The sequence below is a fragment of the Lagenorhynchus albirostris genome, chromosome 11 (assembly GCF_949774975.1).
Source record: "Lagenorhynchus albirostris chromosome 11, mLagAlb1.1, whole genome shotgun sequence".
NCBI classification, from domain to species: Eukaryota; Metazoa; Chordata; class Mammalia; order Artiodactyla; family Delphinidae; genus Lagenorhynchus; species Lagenorhynchus albirostris.
Genome location: NC_083105.1, coordinates 87517563 through 87534445, shown reverse-complemented (window position 1 = coordinate 87534445; position 16883 = coordinate 87517563). Strand labels below are relative to the sequence as shown.

At 37.5% G+C, this 16883-nt stretch overlaps 1 protein-coding gene across 1 annotated transcript in view; it reads right to left on the bottom strand.

Annotated features, from left to right (window-relative positions):
- SLCO1A2 (solute carrier organic anion transporter family member 1A2) overlaps positions 1 to 12838 on the bottom strand; it is a 40584-nt gene extending 27746 nt beyond the window's left edge. Inside the window, exons 1-4 of the mRNA XM_060165331.1 lie at positions 12779 to 12838; positions 7806 to 7947; positions 5574 to 5706; positions 1283 to 1389 (exon numbers count right to left, since the gene is read on the bottom strand). Of these exons, the coding sequence (XP_060021314.1) occupies positions 1283 to 1389; positions 5574 to 5706; positions 7806 to 7947; positions 12779 to 12838 (442 nt within the window). The remainder of the gene's footprint in view (positions 1 to 1282; positions 1390 to 5573; positions 5707 to 7805; positions 7948 to 12778) is intronic.
- Between the last annotated feature and the right edge of the window lie 4045 nt (positions 12839 to 16883).

Here is a 16883-nt window from a genome sequence, read left to right as displayed (position 1 = left end):
TAGGGCAAAACTGAAAATATCAGGTGATTAAGGAATCAACACATTTCCCTGGAGAGACACCCAACTGGGAAGGTTTTGTTTATCTACTACAATGCACATTAGGAAAAATAGGAAACAGGACCTGAGTCATTCTTTGGCAAAAGCCAACTCAAGGAGAGAACGCGGGCTATTGCTGATGTCACTGTTTTCTTTTGCTTCCCCAGGGGGTTCCTTTGATTTAGAGTTTCTGAGACAGCTATTCTTATACTCATTTGAACTATTTTGATTCCCTCTTATCCCATGCTGGCGGTGAAATTCCCAGCCTAAGGAACCACCGTAACTTCCACTAATACGAATCCAGCCTGAAAATGTGCCCATCACAGGAAAAGAAGTTCTGGTCTGAGGTAAATTAACAGGGTCACCTATAGACTAAGTATCACCAGATTATATAGGTCCTTTAGCACATGAAGGGGCAGATGCAGGTATGCTGGTGCCTGGGACTGCAAGAACCTGGAAGAAACACCATTATTGTACACTATCGTGCTGGATTAGGAAGTAGTCTCTGGTAAAGAGGGACAACTGGGCAAAAAAGACAAGTTCCTAGTTCAGAAGAAAGAGACTATTCAGAACTATAGCATACTTGCCTGCTTTCTCTGCTATAGAATATCAATAATATAACACAAATCTTTTGAACTTTGTTTCTACCTCTGTTTCCTATTTAGATAATTGTATAGACCAAATCATCAGTATAAACCCATCCTTCTAAGATGTTTTCCTCTAAGGAATTAATTTTACAGTGGCCCTTGGGTGGATGTCTTTGACTGATTTTTAAATAACCATTTTAAAGACCAGACAAGGCGGGATTCCCTGGTGGCGCAGTGGTTGAGAGTCCGCCTGCCGATGCAGGGGACACAGGTTCATGCCCCGGTCCAGGAAGATCCCACATGCCACGAAGCGGCAGGGCCCGTGAGCCATGGCCACTGAGCCTGCGTGTCCGGAGCCTGTGCTCTGCAACAGGAGAGGCCACAACAGTGAGAGGCCCGCGTACCGCAAAAAAAAAAAAAAAAAAAAAAAAAGGCAGTCTTAATAGGTATATTCAAATATAAGAGGCATTACATTTTCTATTATTAGCCATTCCTCTTCCTTATTCTCCTCCATGATCCCCTCTAAAATCCTTTAGAGGGGAAAAAATATCTTTTTGTTCCTCTACCTTACTTAACCAAACCCAGTAACTCATTCCAAGACCCTCCACAGAAAGTGTTCAGTTACAAATTAACTAAAGTAATAAAATGAAGCAGACAACCTGATGGATCTTCTGTTGGTTTGAAACTCTGGGTTCCGTTTTCCATACACAAGAAACTGTTTGAGGACAAATTACCAGAAACTGAAACTGTAGATTCATATTCATATCTGTATGAACACAGGGAAAACACATTTGTGTTAAGGAGCCAATGAGGACAATGTGAGCGTTGTGAAGATGCTCCTGCTTCACTTAAGATACAACATCCAAACCCAGGAAAGCAGATGTCTTTTCCTCTTTGCCACCCAGTCATCATAGATTGATATCATCAAAAAGAACTGGCCACTCACGAAAATGTGCAATTCATTGACAGCCAGCTTTCAATTATCTGCATATGTATGGTCTATCCTTTAGATTACCTAACATCAATGCTTTGTGGTTTTTAGGTGATCATTTCCTGGAAATAATTGCTGTGGATAAGGAACTAAAAGGAAGAAAAATAATAGACTCTACGAAGTATAATAAAGAAGATAAAGCTTTGGGAGGAAAAACAACACAACAAACAAGTTTCCAACTTTGGATCCTCTGAGGTTTGCTCGTAAAAAATATACCCCACTTTCTGAGAATTCAAACAATAATCCCTTCATGCATTCATCAATCCCCAAGAAAAACAAAATATTTGCCCATCACAATGAGAGACCTTTGGAGATTCAAACACTGTGATAGTGCAATGTAATGAGTTTTTCTCTTCTCGTAAGGACAAAAGGGTTAATACACTGTGACCATATTATCTTAGGCAAATCACCACAAGATCCCGTTCCCTTTCACAGAAAGTAAATTATAAGTTGCAATAATGGAAGAAAATATGTCCAGCTAAGTCTCTCTTTGGTAGAAATTATGCTGGACTGGTTTCTATATTTCTAGTAGATAAGAGAAATCCAAAAACAAAACAAAACACACACACACACACACACACACACACACACACACACAGAGACAACCTTGCCCTTCTGAGTTCCAAATGAGCTAAAGAGTGCTATGCTTGTATGTCACTGATAGTTCTGATTTCTATGCTATAGAACATAACAAAAAGGGTCAAAATGCCTTCCCCTTTGAACAATTGTCCAGTCATGGTCACAGAGTGGCTGTGAACTGTGGACAAAGGCTTCTCTCTCCATACTCATGATCCCATGAGACTTGCCAGCTTCAGACAAAAAAAATAACACCTTTGGCAGAGAGTGGAAAGAAATGTAAATAATAGCTGAATATTACTTGATGTTGTCTTGGACAGGATAGGAACTAAAAGGACAGTAAAACTCTTTGCCTGAACACTTATGATCCCTTCAGAAATACCTGAGAAGATAACATATCATTTTCATTTAACTTATCCACTAAACCCCAATAACTCATTCAACATTCATTCATCCCCAAAACTTCAGCAAAATGACAGTTGATGGATTATAAAATAGTAAAGGAAAAGGCATAATGCCACAAGGATAAAGAAAATGGAAGATTTGACAAGGAGAAAGAGAGTTTGAATATTCGACAGGAAGATAAAGATTCTGAAAACGGGAAAGGAGATGAGTGGTCACTGAACTAGAAAATATGAGAAACACAAGCCTAAGTGCGTGCCTGCAGGGGAGGAACCAAACATGTGCCACATATCCCTGGAAAGTTTCAGGCAGGATACAAGATACTTCTAAAGGCGGGAGTGGGTATGATCCAAAAAAATCGGAGGATTGGTTTAAAGTGTGCATAAGGAACAGTTAAACCCTTATAATAGACACCCTCCACCATCCCAACAAACATGGCCTTAGACTGCAGAGAGTCAAAACAAGCACACTGAGGACAGGAGGCCATACTAAAACCTGGGGATATTAAGTAAAAGAAAAATCTACATAGTGATAAGAGAGACTCCCACTCCCACCTGGCTGGTAGCCAAGCTGCCATGTCTCAGGCAACAGATTGGAGAATCCCTGCCTGAGTTAACTGACAGGTTATGGACAGTTCTGAGCCATCTCTAAAACACGCAGTCCCTGTGCTGGGAAGAAGCCCTCCAACAACCACGTCCTACACATGTACCACAGAACTTCTGGTTAGCTTGTTGTTGCTATTCCTCTCTCTCAAATATGAATAGCTAACCAAGGACCGCCAGATATGAAGGAAGCCTATAACATAAAGACAAAGACAAAACAAATAAAAAACTGTACACTTGAAATGTAGATGGAAAAGACATTGCATTCTTAAAGTAAGAGCAAGATGTTCCCTAAAAAGATACATTCAAAGAACAAGAGTCCTTAAAACTTAAAAATATGAGAGCAAAAGTTAGAAATCCATTCAAAGGTTTGGAAGATAAAGAAATCTCCCCCAGGGACTTTCCTAGCAGTCCAGTGGTTAAGATTTCGCCTTCCAATGCAGGGAGTGCGGGTTCCATCCCTGGCTGGGGAGCTAAGATCCCACATGCCTCGCAGCCAAAAAACCCAGAAAACTAAAACAGAAGCAATATTGTAACAAATTCAATAAAAGACTTTAAAAATGGTCCACATCAAAAAAAACAAAAAATCTTTAGAAATCTCCCCTAAAAATAACAAGAAGGCAAAGAGATAGAAAGTTGGAGAGAAAAGATGAGAAAACTATAAGCTTAACTCAGGATGTAACAATATTCAAGAACAAGTAGAAGTTCTAGAAAGAGAAAGTAGAGGGGTGGAAGAAGGGGGGATATTTTCAAAGAAACAATACAAGTAACTTTTACAAATGTCCAGATTGAAGGCACCTAGCACGATAAAGGAAAATCATTTATACCAACATGATTATCATGAATTCAAATTCTGGAGTTTAAAGGAAAATCCCAACAGCTCCTAGAGAAAAGAAACTGGTCACAGGGGTTAGAATGGTATAGGATTCTCAAGAGTAACACTGGAAACTAGAAAGTATTGGAAATGATGTCTTCAAAATCCCTAGGGAAGGGGTGGCCCAGTAGTTGGGAGTTCGCCTGCCGATGCAGGGGACACGGGTTCGTGCCCCAGTCCAGGACGATCCCACATGCCGCGCAGCGGCTGGGCCTGTGAGCCATGGCCGCTGAGCCTGCGCGTCCGGAGCCTGTGCTCTGCAACGGGAGAGGCCACAACAGTGAGAGGCCCGCGAACCGCAAAAAAAAATCCCTTGGGAAAAAACTTCAAACCAGAATTTTATACCATCCAAACTGTCACCGGGTATGGGAGTAGAACAGGAATATTTCCCGATGTTTAAGGTCTTAAAATTATTACTTTCCTTGCACACTTTTTCAGAAACCTATTAGATGACATTTTCCACAAAAAGAGTAAGAATGAAAAGGAAAGGAGAAGATATTACTACCCAGGAAGTAAATAACTGAATGGAAGAAAGAGGTAAAACAAATTCCCAAGGAGAATGGTGAGTGAAAATTTCAAAGCAGCCATGCAGCAGGCCTGGAGAGTTCCCAGTTCAGATTGCAGATGGAAAATTGATGATGACAGGAGAGGGATCTCAAAGACAAAAATGAAACCCTCTGATATGTACGACTATATTGAGAAGACATTGTCCTACCGGTAAAGAATTTGCTGATTAGTGAGACATAAAAAGAAAATGAATCAAATATAAAATGAGGGAATTATTAAATCCAGGGAAAATAAAAAGTGATATAAGAAAGGGAAAATAACAGCATGGTTCAGCTGAAATATGAAAAACATTTACATAGTCACACACATGGAATAGTGAGTATGATTTTATAGGAAGTAGGAAGTCAATATGTATATTATAGAACACTAAAGTATCAAAACCTAAAGGGTTAAACATTTACTTAGAAATATGGAAGCAAATAGAAGAAGAAAGAGCTAGAAGAGTCGGGAGTAGTTGCCTCCGGAGAGGAGTAATATGAGCAACGTTGAAGGGGTGGGCGACAATGCTTTTTTCAATATAATTTTACTTTTCACAATTTTGCACACATATTACTTTGATAAAAATTTAAAATGAAAATCAACCTTCAGACTGGTCTATCCTTTGATGACCCATAATTAAACAGAAACTCAACTATAATTAGAAGTGTCTAAATAGTCCCTAGAAAGGAGTAATCCCAAACCTTGCCAGGTCCTAAGAATCTTTTCATCAGACTCAACTCCACAAAAGAGTTGTCCCAAATCTCTATTTCATAAATTGACGTGTAAGTGGAAGCCAGGCAGCTAAGAGCACAGAACAGGCGGGTGGAACAGAATCTGAACCTTGCAGTTTCTATTACAGCGCTCTGTGTCTTTAGGAGCATTGTTCCTAGAAAGAAATCCAAGCTTATTTCCTGCAGAAAGTTGCACCTAAAGAAATCATCAGAGACTGCAGTACTTACCGGTCCATGAGGAAATGAGGTAGTGATTGTAAGAAACACCCAAGGCCCATAACCACACAGCCAACACCAATCATTATAGGTCTATGCAGTTTAGTTCCAAAATAACTCACAAATATAATCAACAAAAGATTTCCTAGAAAAAATTGATGTGAAAAATGAATATTTCAATTAGTATGAACAAAGTCTAAATTAACAACGTCACCCAATCATTGACTATCCAGCATTTATTGTATAATAAATATCTGAAATACTGGGAGTGGTGCTAGGGATGCATGAAATAAATGAATAGGACGCAACCCCTGCCCTGAGGGAGAGCTCTGTTTCACAATGTCTTTTAACAGAAGTTCTTGACCTGCTATCTATAAACCCCAAACGAGTCCATGGATAGAAATCAGGTGCTCCATGAACTTGAGTGAGAAAAAAAATTGCATCTTTATTTTCAGTAACTTAATATTAGTATTTCCTTTGACTGTGAAAGTAGACACAAACTACATTAGTATTAACAGTATGTATGATTTTGTCATCAATTATCACCAACAGAAGTTACAGGTATTTGCATACAACATTACAGCTGTTGCAGATACTTCAAAATATTATTGACACTGATGATTACTTCAAAATTAGTGTAGATATTGTTATTTAATGTGATGGTAAGAAGTATTATTATAAAAGCTTCTTTTAATATTTTTATAATTTTATTTCAGTATAATTGACTTCCTTTGTACCCTTAGGGTTTTTATTTTACGCAATTACATTATTCTGAGATTATATGGCATCAGATTGCCAAAGAGGTCCTTGACACAGAAATGTTAATAACCTCTGCCAATCTCTTAGTGACTCTCCATTACCTAGAGGATAAAAGGTCAGTTCCATAGCACACACACACGAAGCTCTCCAATAGTCCATTTCTTACCCCTGCCCATTTCTCCAGACCTATATTCTAGGAATTGCCACCTGAAGTGTGGCCAGTCCATAACACTGGGCTGAATGTTGCTTCCTACACAACTACCATGCTGTTTCAACATTACGCTTCTTCTTCTATTGGAATTCTCTTCACACTTATCTAACCCTGTTTCGTCACCCAGAAAACTTTTTACTTCAAGATCCTCTCTTCCTTAAGTGAGGTTGTGTCCCTCCTCTGTGTTCCTATAGGACATTGCATATACCTATGTCACCAAACTTACTGCATTCAGTTAAATTATTTTGCACCTATGCCCTCCATTAGACTGCGAGGTGAGTTTACACAGGGACTCTACAAGGAGTGACTTCTGACTCCACAGCCAGGATCTCCATAGCCAGCAAACGGGTGGCACAGAATGAGGTCTGAGAGAGTTGAGCGCTAGTAGACAAGATCAAGCACCACCTGTTTCAGTCTTGCCTCTATCCCATCCTAATTTTTCTTTCAGATACTGATTAAAAATATTAAAGGCAACTTTCATCTTGAAGGAAGTAAAAGCCATTACAAAACTGTAAAGGAGTGACATTTGTATTTCTCTGCGGGTTTGTCCACAGAAGAAATCTTTCCCTCCTTCATTCTTTCTCTCTGTCCTCACATCTTCCCAGTCGGCCACAAAAATCAGAGCCTAAGAAAAGGCTTTATTCTTCCCTAAAACCTGTTTCTGAAATAAATTCAGCAAGATGTGAAAGCTGTTTCTTCTTCCCTCTGCACTTAGAAAGGAGAATTGTCAACCTCCCAGAAACGATGGGAGAAGAAAAATATTTGCTTTTTTTTTTGAAAACAGATTCCTTTGTTTCCCATGATATCTTCTAAACATGAAAATAAAGCCCTAAGGGTTATCAAATAATAGATTAAATATTAGTACTCTAAACACTCTGCTACTCATGCTAGCTAACCAAAGGACTATTAGAATAAAAAGTCCCGTGATGGGATATGTGACGATGTTTAAGTGTTATTCAGGGATAATATTGAAATTAATTGTTTCTCAACATATTCGAAAGTGAGCTAGGCTATTTAAGTCATTTTAGAAAATACATTAAATACATTACATTTAGAAAATACATTAAAATACATTAAATACATACATTTAGAAAATACATTAAATACAATAGCTAGGCTATTTAAGTCATTTTAGAAAATACATTAAATGGTACAAAGTCATTTTAGAAAATACATTAAATGGTACAAAGTGGAAAATAAGGAGAGTAAAATTCAGACTAGCTCCCTGGATAAAATAATGTATAAAAAGAAGTAATGGAAAAGTAATTCATTACCAATCTCAAAGCTTCCATTAATAAATCCAACTAGAGATGTTGGGATGTTGAACTGTCTCTCTATTTGTGTGAGCATGGAATTCATATAAGATCCGGATAGTGTTTTGGATACATACGCACATGTTATTGCCAACAGAAACATCTAGGGAGAAAAAAAGTGCAAGAAAATATATGAAAAATTTATTTTTAAATTGTACGTTTGCCACCCGTTGGCAAAATATCTTCTACCAAAAGACTGATTGTCTCCAGCTCAAGTAACTCTTGTATTTGGAAGAAGCTTTTAAAGTGATCTCTTCTTCTGGTCTTCCATACTATGTTCTCTCTTTGAAAATCCAAAGTGGGACTAATTGATTAGTGATATTGAATTGTGTAGGTCATTTGTAGCCTCATTATTTTATGGGCACGTCTTATACATACACAGAAGCAAGTAATCATTCTAAATAACATGTAGCAAATGATTTAAATTGATCTTCAGCATTGCAACACTATCTGTAGTACAAAAGAATATGTGTATGTTAATTTTTAAAAAGGAATGTGACGTTACACAAAGACATTATTTCTGTAGCAAATTTGCTTAAGTTCTCTCGAACAAAGTAATATGCAATTTATACAACATTCTATTGCTACTCATTGCCAGTTAATTTATTTAAAGCAATATTTTAATTATAAACCATACAAAAATGTTTCTAAACTGAACAGGTACTTGCTATGATAAACGAATATGAATACAGTACAATAAATTTCTGCATATTGAATCACACTTCCTAGGTATTGATATAATTCCAGACAGTAGTCAGGCTGACACCATCTGTAACAAAAAAATCAAGGACAACTTAACAGATAGAACCATTGTGATCAGCAGAAAGTAGTATGGTTTTACTAAAAAGTTTAAATTTTGATAGTTTTATTAAGTTGGAAGTGAAAAGATTTAGGTCTTAGTAAGGGATTTGAAAAAGGAGCATTGTATACTGGGTAATCATAAGTTACGTAGATTAATTACTGCTTCAAAATCAACAAATTATAGATAAATATATTTATGTCAGCCTGAATGGTAGTCCCTAATCCTATGCCATAGGGGTTTTCCATTGCCTGATGACACTTCCATCCTGAGAGACCATTCGATTTACTCTCCAGCCAGTACACTCATATCTATAAAATCCTCACCCCTCCATCTTCCAATTTCTCAATCTTGAACCAACTCCACAATTTATAATGCACTTTGTACACTCCCTTCAAGATTATTCACAATCTTTTCTTTTTCTCAGTCTCCAACTCAGCCCCATGCTCTTCTTGACCAGCAAATGATCTCAGCAACTTCACCTTCAAATTTACCCCTCCCTACCCCTCCAATTTCCCTCCCATCTTAAAAGGATGCATCCCTCCTCCTGTATAAGAAACTCCCTCCAGCCATGGTCTGGAATCCATTCTTCCCATTGCTGAGATCCTAATTCGTCAATTGTTGACCCCCTCCTCTATTTTCATCCTCATACTCTTTACTGCCTCTCTCCCCACTAACTTATAAATATATCCAAGACATTTCTGTCCTAAAAATCTTCCCTCATCCCTGATGGTAGCTCCAGCTACCATCAAGCTGTTTGGAAGAATAGTCTAGATTCATTGCCTACATGAACCTTCCACTCACTCTTCAGTCTAGCCTCTCTTGAAGCTACTCTATAAAAGTCATAAACAACTTCCTGATTTTCAAATCCAATAGGTACTTCTCAGTCCTCAGCTAACTTGATATCTCCGAGTCATTTAAGATCATTAATCATTCTTTTCTTCCTGAAATTCCCTGCCCTCCCCCCATGCATACCTATATCTCCACCTATCTCTAGACTCTTTCTATCCAGTCTTCTCTTCTCAGGCTTTTGTCTCATACCCTCCACTTTTTGCTATATACGCTCTTCCTAGGAAATCTCACTTATTCCCATGGCTTTAACTACCACCCAGATGCTGAAATCTCTCAAATGTATACACAGTTTATCTTAGACAACTGCAATCATTTTTTAGTCTCCTCTAGTCTTTCCCACCTCCAATCTCCCTTCCACCTCCTGCCACCACTAATTTGGAGCTTCATAAATGTTTGTCAAACAGATGAATAAAATGCATATTTAGCATGTGACTCCACTTCCTGAAACTGTTTAGTGGCTTCCCATAAACAAAAATCCCTACTTCTTAGATGGCAAATAAAACCTCGTATATACCTTGTTATCATCTCTTGCCGCTTGTCCCTAAACATAATGTTCTATTTATAGTTCTTTTAATTCACCATGCCACTTTACATCTCTTTTACAGATGGTCCTCCACTTGCAATGTTTTTCTTCACCTGTGCATCTGATAAATATATGCTCAATATTTAAAACTCAACTCTATCATTATTTCTATTGTGGAGTCTTCCTTGTCTTTCTACTTCCCAGGTAGCCTTGACCACTCACTCCCTATCTCCCCACGCTGCTGTGTGCCTGCCTCTATTACAGCCCTCAGCACAGTGCACTTTATTTTTTTTTAAGGACTTTATTTATCTGTTTGGCCGTGCCACGTGACATGTGGGATCTTAGTTCCCTGACCAGGGATTGAACCCTTGCCCCTGAAGTAGAAGCCCGGAGTCCTAACCACTGGACTGCCAGGGAATTCCCCACAGTGCACGTTATTTATGTGTTTGGATGCCTATAACCTTCTCCCTCACTATACTGTGAACAACTCGATGACAGGATCCATATATTATTTACCTTCGTATCTTTGGGGTTTAGTACATGCCTCACAAACAGTAGGGCATCCAGTACAAGTTTACTGAATGAATGACAGAATCAGTATTCAAAAACACCTTGAAGAAGTAGTCACTGCTGAAAGTAAGCTGAATATAAGATGAAATTCAATAGGATTAAATACAACTAAGCCAAAAGTTATCGGCACCCATTAGTTTGGGGGAAATCTGAATAGAAATGTATGTGGAAAAGACCTGGGAAATTTAAATATCAAGCTCAATATGAGTCAAAATTCATATCGTGGGGCTTCCCTGGTGGTGCAGTGGTTGAGAGTCCACCTGCCGATGCAGGGGACACGGGTTCGTGCCCCGGTCTGGGAAGATCCCACATGCCGCGGAGCGGCTGGGCCCATGAGCCATGGCACTGAGCCTGCGCGTCCGGAGCCTGTGCTCCGCAACGGGAGAGGCCACAACAGTGAGAGGCCCGCGTACCGCAAAAAAAAAAAAAAAAAAAAAATTAATATCGTTATATAACTGCCAAGATAGTATAACTATATCTCTAGCTATTTATCCTTTTATATTAAATACCAGTTGTAGAAATTCTGTCTCTCATCACAATGTAAATCTTTTCAGAGCACATTGTTGAGAGTAAACAATTTTCACATGGTTTTATAATTCAGATTTTATATTTAAAAGCAAGCAAGGCCTATCAAATAAAGTACAAATCATGTTTGAGAGAATAATTTCTTTTATTTAACACTTTAAGAAAGGAAACTAGATAAATCATGATCCCAGTGCTTTTCCTGAAACATTTAGATGGGCTTCCTAACCTGTACGGTTTTCTTCATAGAGTGAAAGCAACCAGTGGCTATTGTGACTCATGTCTAGTGCAAAATAACCTCTATATTTATAAAGCTAGTCCTACCAGTTTTTAATAATGCCCCAGAGTTTGAAGCAAATTTGTTGAAGACAGTCCTTTGATACCTTCTAAAAATGTTGCTTAATGAGCCTATGTCTAAGGTCAGAGAAACAGAGAAACCCGCCTAATTATGAAGCAATTGTCTCTTACTTTTACCTGACAAACTTGTGCTTGCAGTATTTTGCTATCTCATTTCAGATCAATATCTAGTCCTGCCAAACTCCAGTCATAAAAAATTAAGGACCAATTGTTTATAAATAATACTTGACCTTTATCCACAAATGCTATTATTAATAATAGCTAATATTTATTGAATGTTTACAATATTCCAGTCATTGTTTGAAGGATGTAAAAAGAAAAACATTCTATGAGATGAGTACTGTTGTTACCCCTTTCAGATGAGAAAACCGAGCCACAAGGAGGTCACACAGCAAGTCAGTAGTTGAACTCGACATAAACCAAGCCTGGGCCTCAGTCCTTATTTTTAACCCCTCAATGTTAGGAGATGGACATGAGAATTAGGAAGAATTTAAGGGGATTTTAAAAATATATAATTAACAGAGCATTTCAGGCAAAAGTAAGTTTCTAGCTCTATATCATGATTCTCCCCTTTCCAGTACATGTGTAGATGTTTCCTACACATGTATAAAGAGAAAACAAACTTTTGATAGGAAGGAAACTGGTGGCAGTGTCATAGTTTGGAAACCACTTGCAGGCATTAGCTGTGGAATCAAGACAATTATCCAGATTCCTTGGTTTAAAATAAATTTAAATTTTGTTTGAAGGCAAAACAGCTTTGAGGCTACGCAAAAAGAATTTGCTCTGAAATAGTCAAGAATACCAGAAACCGCTAACAAAATGGGCATTTTTCTTATAAAGAATGATTGGTATGTTGCCAGAGGTTGAAGTAAACATTTGTTTTAGTGGGTCATTGTGAAGGCATCACTGAATACAGATCAACAAAGCATTTCTGTCCAGTGAACCATTTTCCAGGAGAGACCTCCATACTCCTCTGACTTAGAAGCCCCAGAAGGGTGAACATTAAATTGGCCTTTAATCCAGGAAATTAAATCCTACTGTCATATAATGTGTACTTGAAAGTGTTTAAGATCCTGTCTTCCATTTAAATCCCTCAACATTATTTCTGCTGAAATTGCCTGAATCAATAATCCTATTTAGACACACCTTCAGTTACAAACCACCTTCATTAAAGCAAGAACTTATCAATATATCAGGTAGTATGACATTATTATTAGATTAATACATGAAGATATAAGCAACTTTACAAGGTCTCGGTTTAAAAATATATATATGGTACATACACATATATCCACACAAAGCAGTCCATACCTTCAACTTGGAAAGACATCTTATTCTATGAGTTTCAATTCTTTTCTCAGTTTCTCCCATGTTACTCTTCTGAGTGTTCCAAGGTATTTATGCTTTAAATCTTGATATTTCTTAGTTCTATTCTTTTAAGAAGACAAAAATCTATTAAATTGCTGGCAAAGTCATAAAGCGTCATTCTTTTGAAGAAAACACTGAATCTGAATAACAGAATCAGAATCCATTGTGTTACAAAAATACCTAGGAAGCTTCTGATTCATATCTAGAAAACAATGACGTTAGAAAAGATTTAGTTGTTAATTTTCCATTGAAAAAGTTACATCAAATCACTGTAGTAACTCTTTAGTGAAATTAAAGATTAGAACAATTTGTTATGATCCCCTTGCAAAATAGTGCCCACGTGGTTAAAACAAAGCTTTTCATTTCTTTAGCCAAAGCAAATAAAACTAAAGTGAGTTCCTTGGACTTACATGAAAATGCTGCTTTCGGGAACACACAGACTTTGATTTTGTTTGTACTAATAATCTGCTTTAGCAAGGCTACAAAGGCTCAAAAATCTCTATTTGGCCAGGCTCCCTCTTCAAGTTCTTTGTGTTCCAAGACTTCCCTGGAGTCTCAGGAAGGGAAACGCTTTCTGGGGCACTGCTGATTCACGGAAACCTGGGGAGACATGGAATTTTAATCATGGAAATCGCCTAAGTAAAAATAACAAATAATTCTATGATCTGGAAAAGAATCCTGCAAGTTAAGAAGTGAGGTTTCAGAGAAGATCAAACATAGAAGTGGAAACCTATATGTATACATATATAATAAATACAGATATATGTGTGTCTATGTGTATATATAATATATAGGTACACATTTTTATATGTAAAATGTCTTATATCTAAAACAAGAAGATGATTTAAACTCTATTAAATTCTACTAACCCTTTGTCAAAGATTTTGTCTATTCGTTTCTTGAAATTAGGGCAATATTTTGTACTAAAAACCAAAGTATTTCACTCTGACTATATTTAATCTAGTAAATCTACTTCCAGTTGCCAGATGCTATCTTAACAGTATCCCCAGGGTTAATTGATTAAAATCCTCTGAACAATATCCATTTAACAATATCCCAAATGGCACTAATTTTTAAAACCTGAATCCCACTCCCCTATACACATTAAGGAAACAGCCACTGAACAATTACGTATGAGCTTAATTCTCTTTACTCATTCTTTTATGAAGACAACAAATATCTATCCGAAGTCTACTACATGCCAGTCATTGTGCTAAGCACAGGATTTCAGCAGTGAACAAGACAGACAAGTTGTCCTACAGACAATATAAACTAGGTAGAGAAGTATAAGGCTCTGTGAAAGGTACTTGGACCCAGATCCCAAGGAAATTATACTTTTATTGGGAAAGGTAAAACTTTTCAGTAAACACATTGGAATAGAACTGGACAGTGTATGATCAAATACAAATTGTTTGGTATGTAAGTGGTGAAAAAATCCATAGGTCATAAGTGAAAATTATGAGAGACCACTCTTGGCAATTCTGAATGACAATACAAATGAACTCAAGCTGAAATCCCTCCCATAAAATTCCAAGTCACCTTAAGTATAGTGCAAGTACATAACACTAGTTTTAGAAAAACCCATAGAATAGGATAATTTTTCAAGAGTGGAAACTGCTCTTTTTTGGTCTTCATCTATAATACCTCTGGTTTTATCATAAGCCTCTCAACTGCTCTCAGTTTTTCCTTCTCATACATTTAGAACTCAATCTCTCTCCCTTATGTTTTTTTCTTCCCCCGCTCCTGCCTGCTTATATTTCAATATATTAGAGCTCAATATAGCTACCCAGTCAAGATAAGAGAGGGAGATAACATATTCCTCTTGGTATCAAAGTTGGCTTCACTCATCTTAGTGGCTAAAAACATCCCTATTCACCTAAGTGTCCATCATCAGATGAATGGATAAAGAAGATGTGGCACATATATACAATGGAATATTACTCAGCCGTAAAAAGAAACGAAATTGAGCTATTTGTAATGAGGTGGATGGACCTAGAGTCTGTCATACAGAGTGAAGGAAGGCAGAAAGAGAAAGACAAATACCGTATGCTAACACATATATATGGAATTTAAGAAAAAAAATGTCATGAAGAACCTAGGAGTAAGACAGGAATAAAGATACGGACCTACTAGAGAATGGACTTGAGGATATGAGGAAGGGGAAGGGTAAGCTGTGACAAAGTGAGAGAGTGGCATGGACATATATACACTACCAAACGTAAAATAGATAGCTAGTGGGAAGCAGCCGCATAGCACAGGGAGATCAGCTTGGTGCTTTGTGACCACCTAGAGGGGTGGGTTAGGGAGGGTGGGAGGGAGGGAGACGCAAGAGGGAAGAGATATGGGAGCGTATGTATATATATATAACTGATTCACTTTGTTATGAAGCAGAAACTAACACACCATTATAAAGCAATTATACTCCAATAAAGATGTAAAAAAAAAAAATCCCTATTCTAAATGCCTATTTTTCCTATATACCTGAGGAGGCATAGAAGTTGGAGTTGGTAACACAGAAAATCACCACATCAGGGAATTCTGTTTTTCCTTCTATGCATTGTGATGTTGTGCAGGTTTTATCATCATGTCTCAAAGGTTTGTTTCAAAATGTGTTTCCAGCCCTGAAAGAAGTTTTTAAACAGTTGTCTTTTCACTGTAGTGTTTAAAGCTAAGCACTTGGAAAGAATTAAATGCGATTCAATTAACACTAAACTTTCCTTAATTTGCCAACTTATACAGTGAAAACATTTTAGCTTTTCAGATACTTTTGCAAAATTTTAGCGGAGGAAAATAAATAAATGAATGAATAAGATCTATTCTTTTTACTTAAAATTTGTAAATTCCAATAGTTAATGCCACAATCATTACTGAGCACTTTGGCCCCAAATCAGCGAATGCACACGTTGTTTCTTCATATTCTCAACGCCGCGCTAGTGTCAGCTTTGTGAACAGTCCCCTTTTGTCAGCACAGCTTTGTTTACACGGTGACTTCTGCTCCTGGGATCACAGCATCACCGACAATCTCCATCAGTCATCACTGCTAATGAAAACGACTTGCTGCAGTGTTATGAAGCAGAGAATCAGTTTATTTCTCCTTCTCGACATTCAGATGGGAGCAGGTAATTCTTCAGCACAAATGTAGTTGGGTTTCTTCCATGTCTACTGGTCACGACTCTGCTTTTTGTGTTTGTTTTTATTTTTGTTTTAATTGTGGTAAAAGCACATTACAGAATTGTTCACTCCCTGCACACTTTTGGTTAGTGGATTTCTAGAACTTTTTCATCTTGCATGACTGAAACTCTACACCCATGCAACAGCAACACTCTGGGGTTTTTGACACCCCTTGGTTTCCAGTCCTTAATGACGTGTCTCAACGACAAGAGAATACAATTTTTTATCAAACAAATAAACGGTCTTCTTGTGTTCTTTCCCCAGTATTAAATACATAGACATAGCTTTTATGATTATAACTCACCTGGGAAAATGCCTACATTTAATTTTATATTAATCTCTCCTATTGAATTAACAAAATAAAGGCTTTACTTTATCATGGCAAAACCAGTAGTACATACATGAAGAAGATTTAGGAGAACATCCTTTCCCTGGGAAAAAAGACAGGGTCACGCCAGCAAAGATCTTATGAAAACTGTTTATTTCCAGAATCTTCAAATGGCTCCTAGCTCTGCAAGAAGAGAACAGCCTCTTGGTGGTATCCAGCTGAAATAATTTCAACCAATACCAAACCAAGCAAGTATGTGCCAAAGAAGCACGTGGAGAATTAACAATGACTCTTTGTATGACGCCTACCAAATTATTTTGCTTCTATTAGTTACTTTTCATCAGAAATCAAAGAATAAGACATGGATTCTGCAAATCAGCCTTACAAATATAGGTATTATTTTAAGTCCAAGCTCAGAGGAGTTACTAGAAATGCATCACTCTGGTAAAACTAAGGGAGAAACTTAACTGGGCCATAGACTCATGCATATGATTTTACCATGCAAAGCAAAGTATGGAACACACAGAAACACAAGTGAAAACCATCATC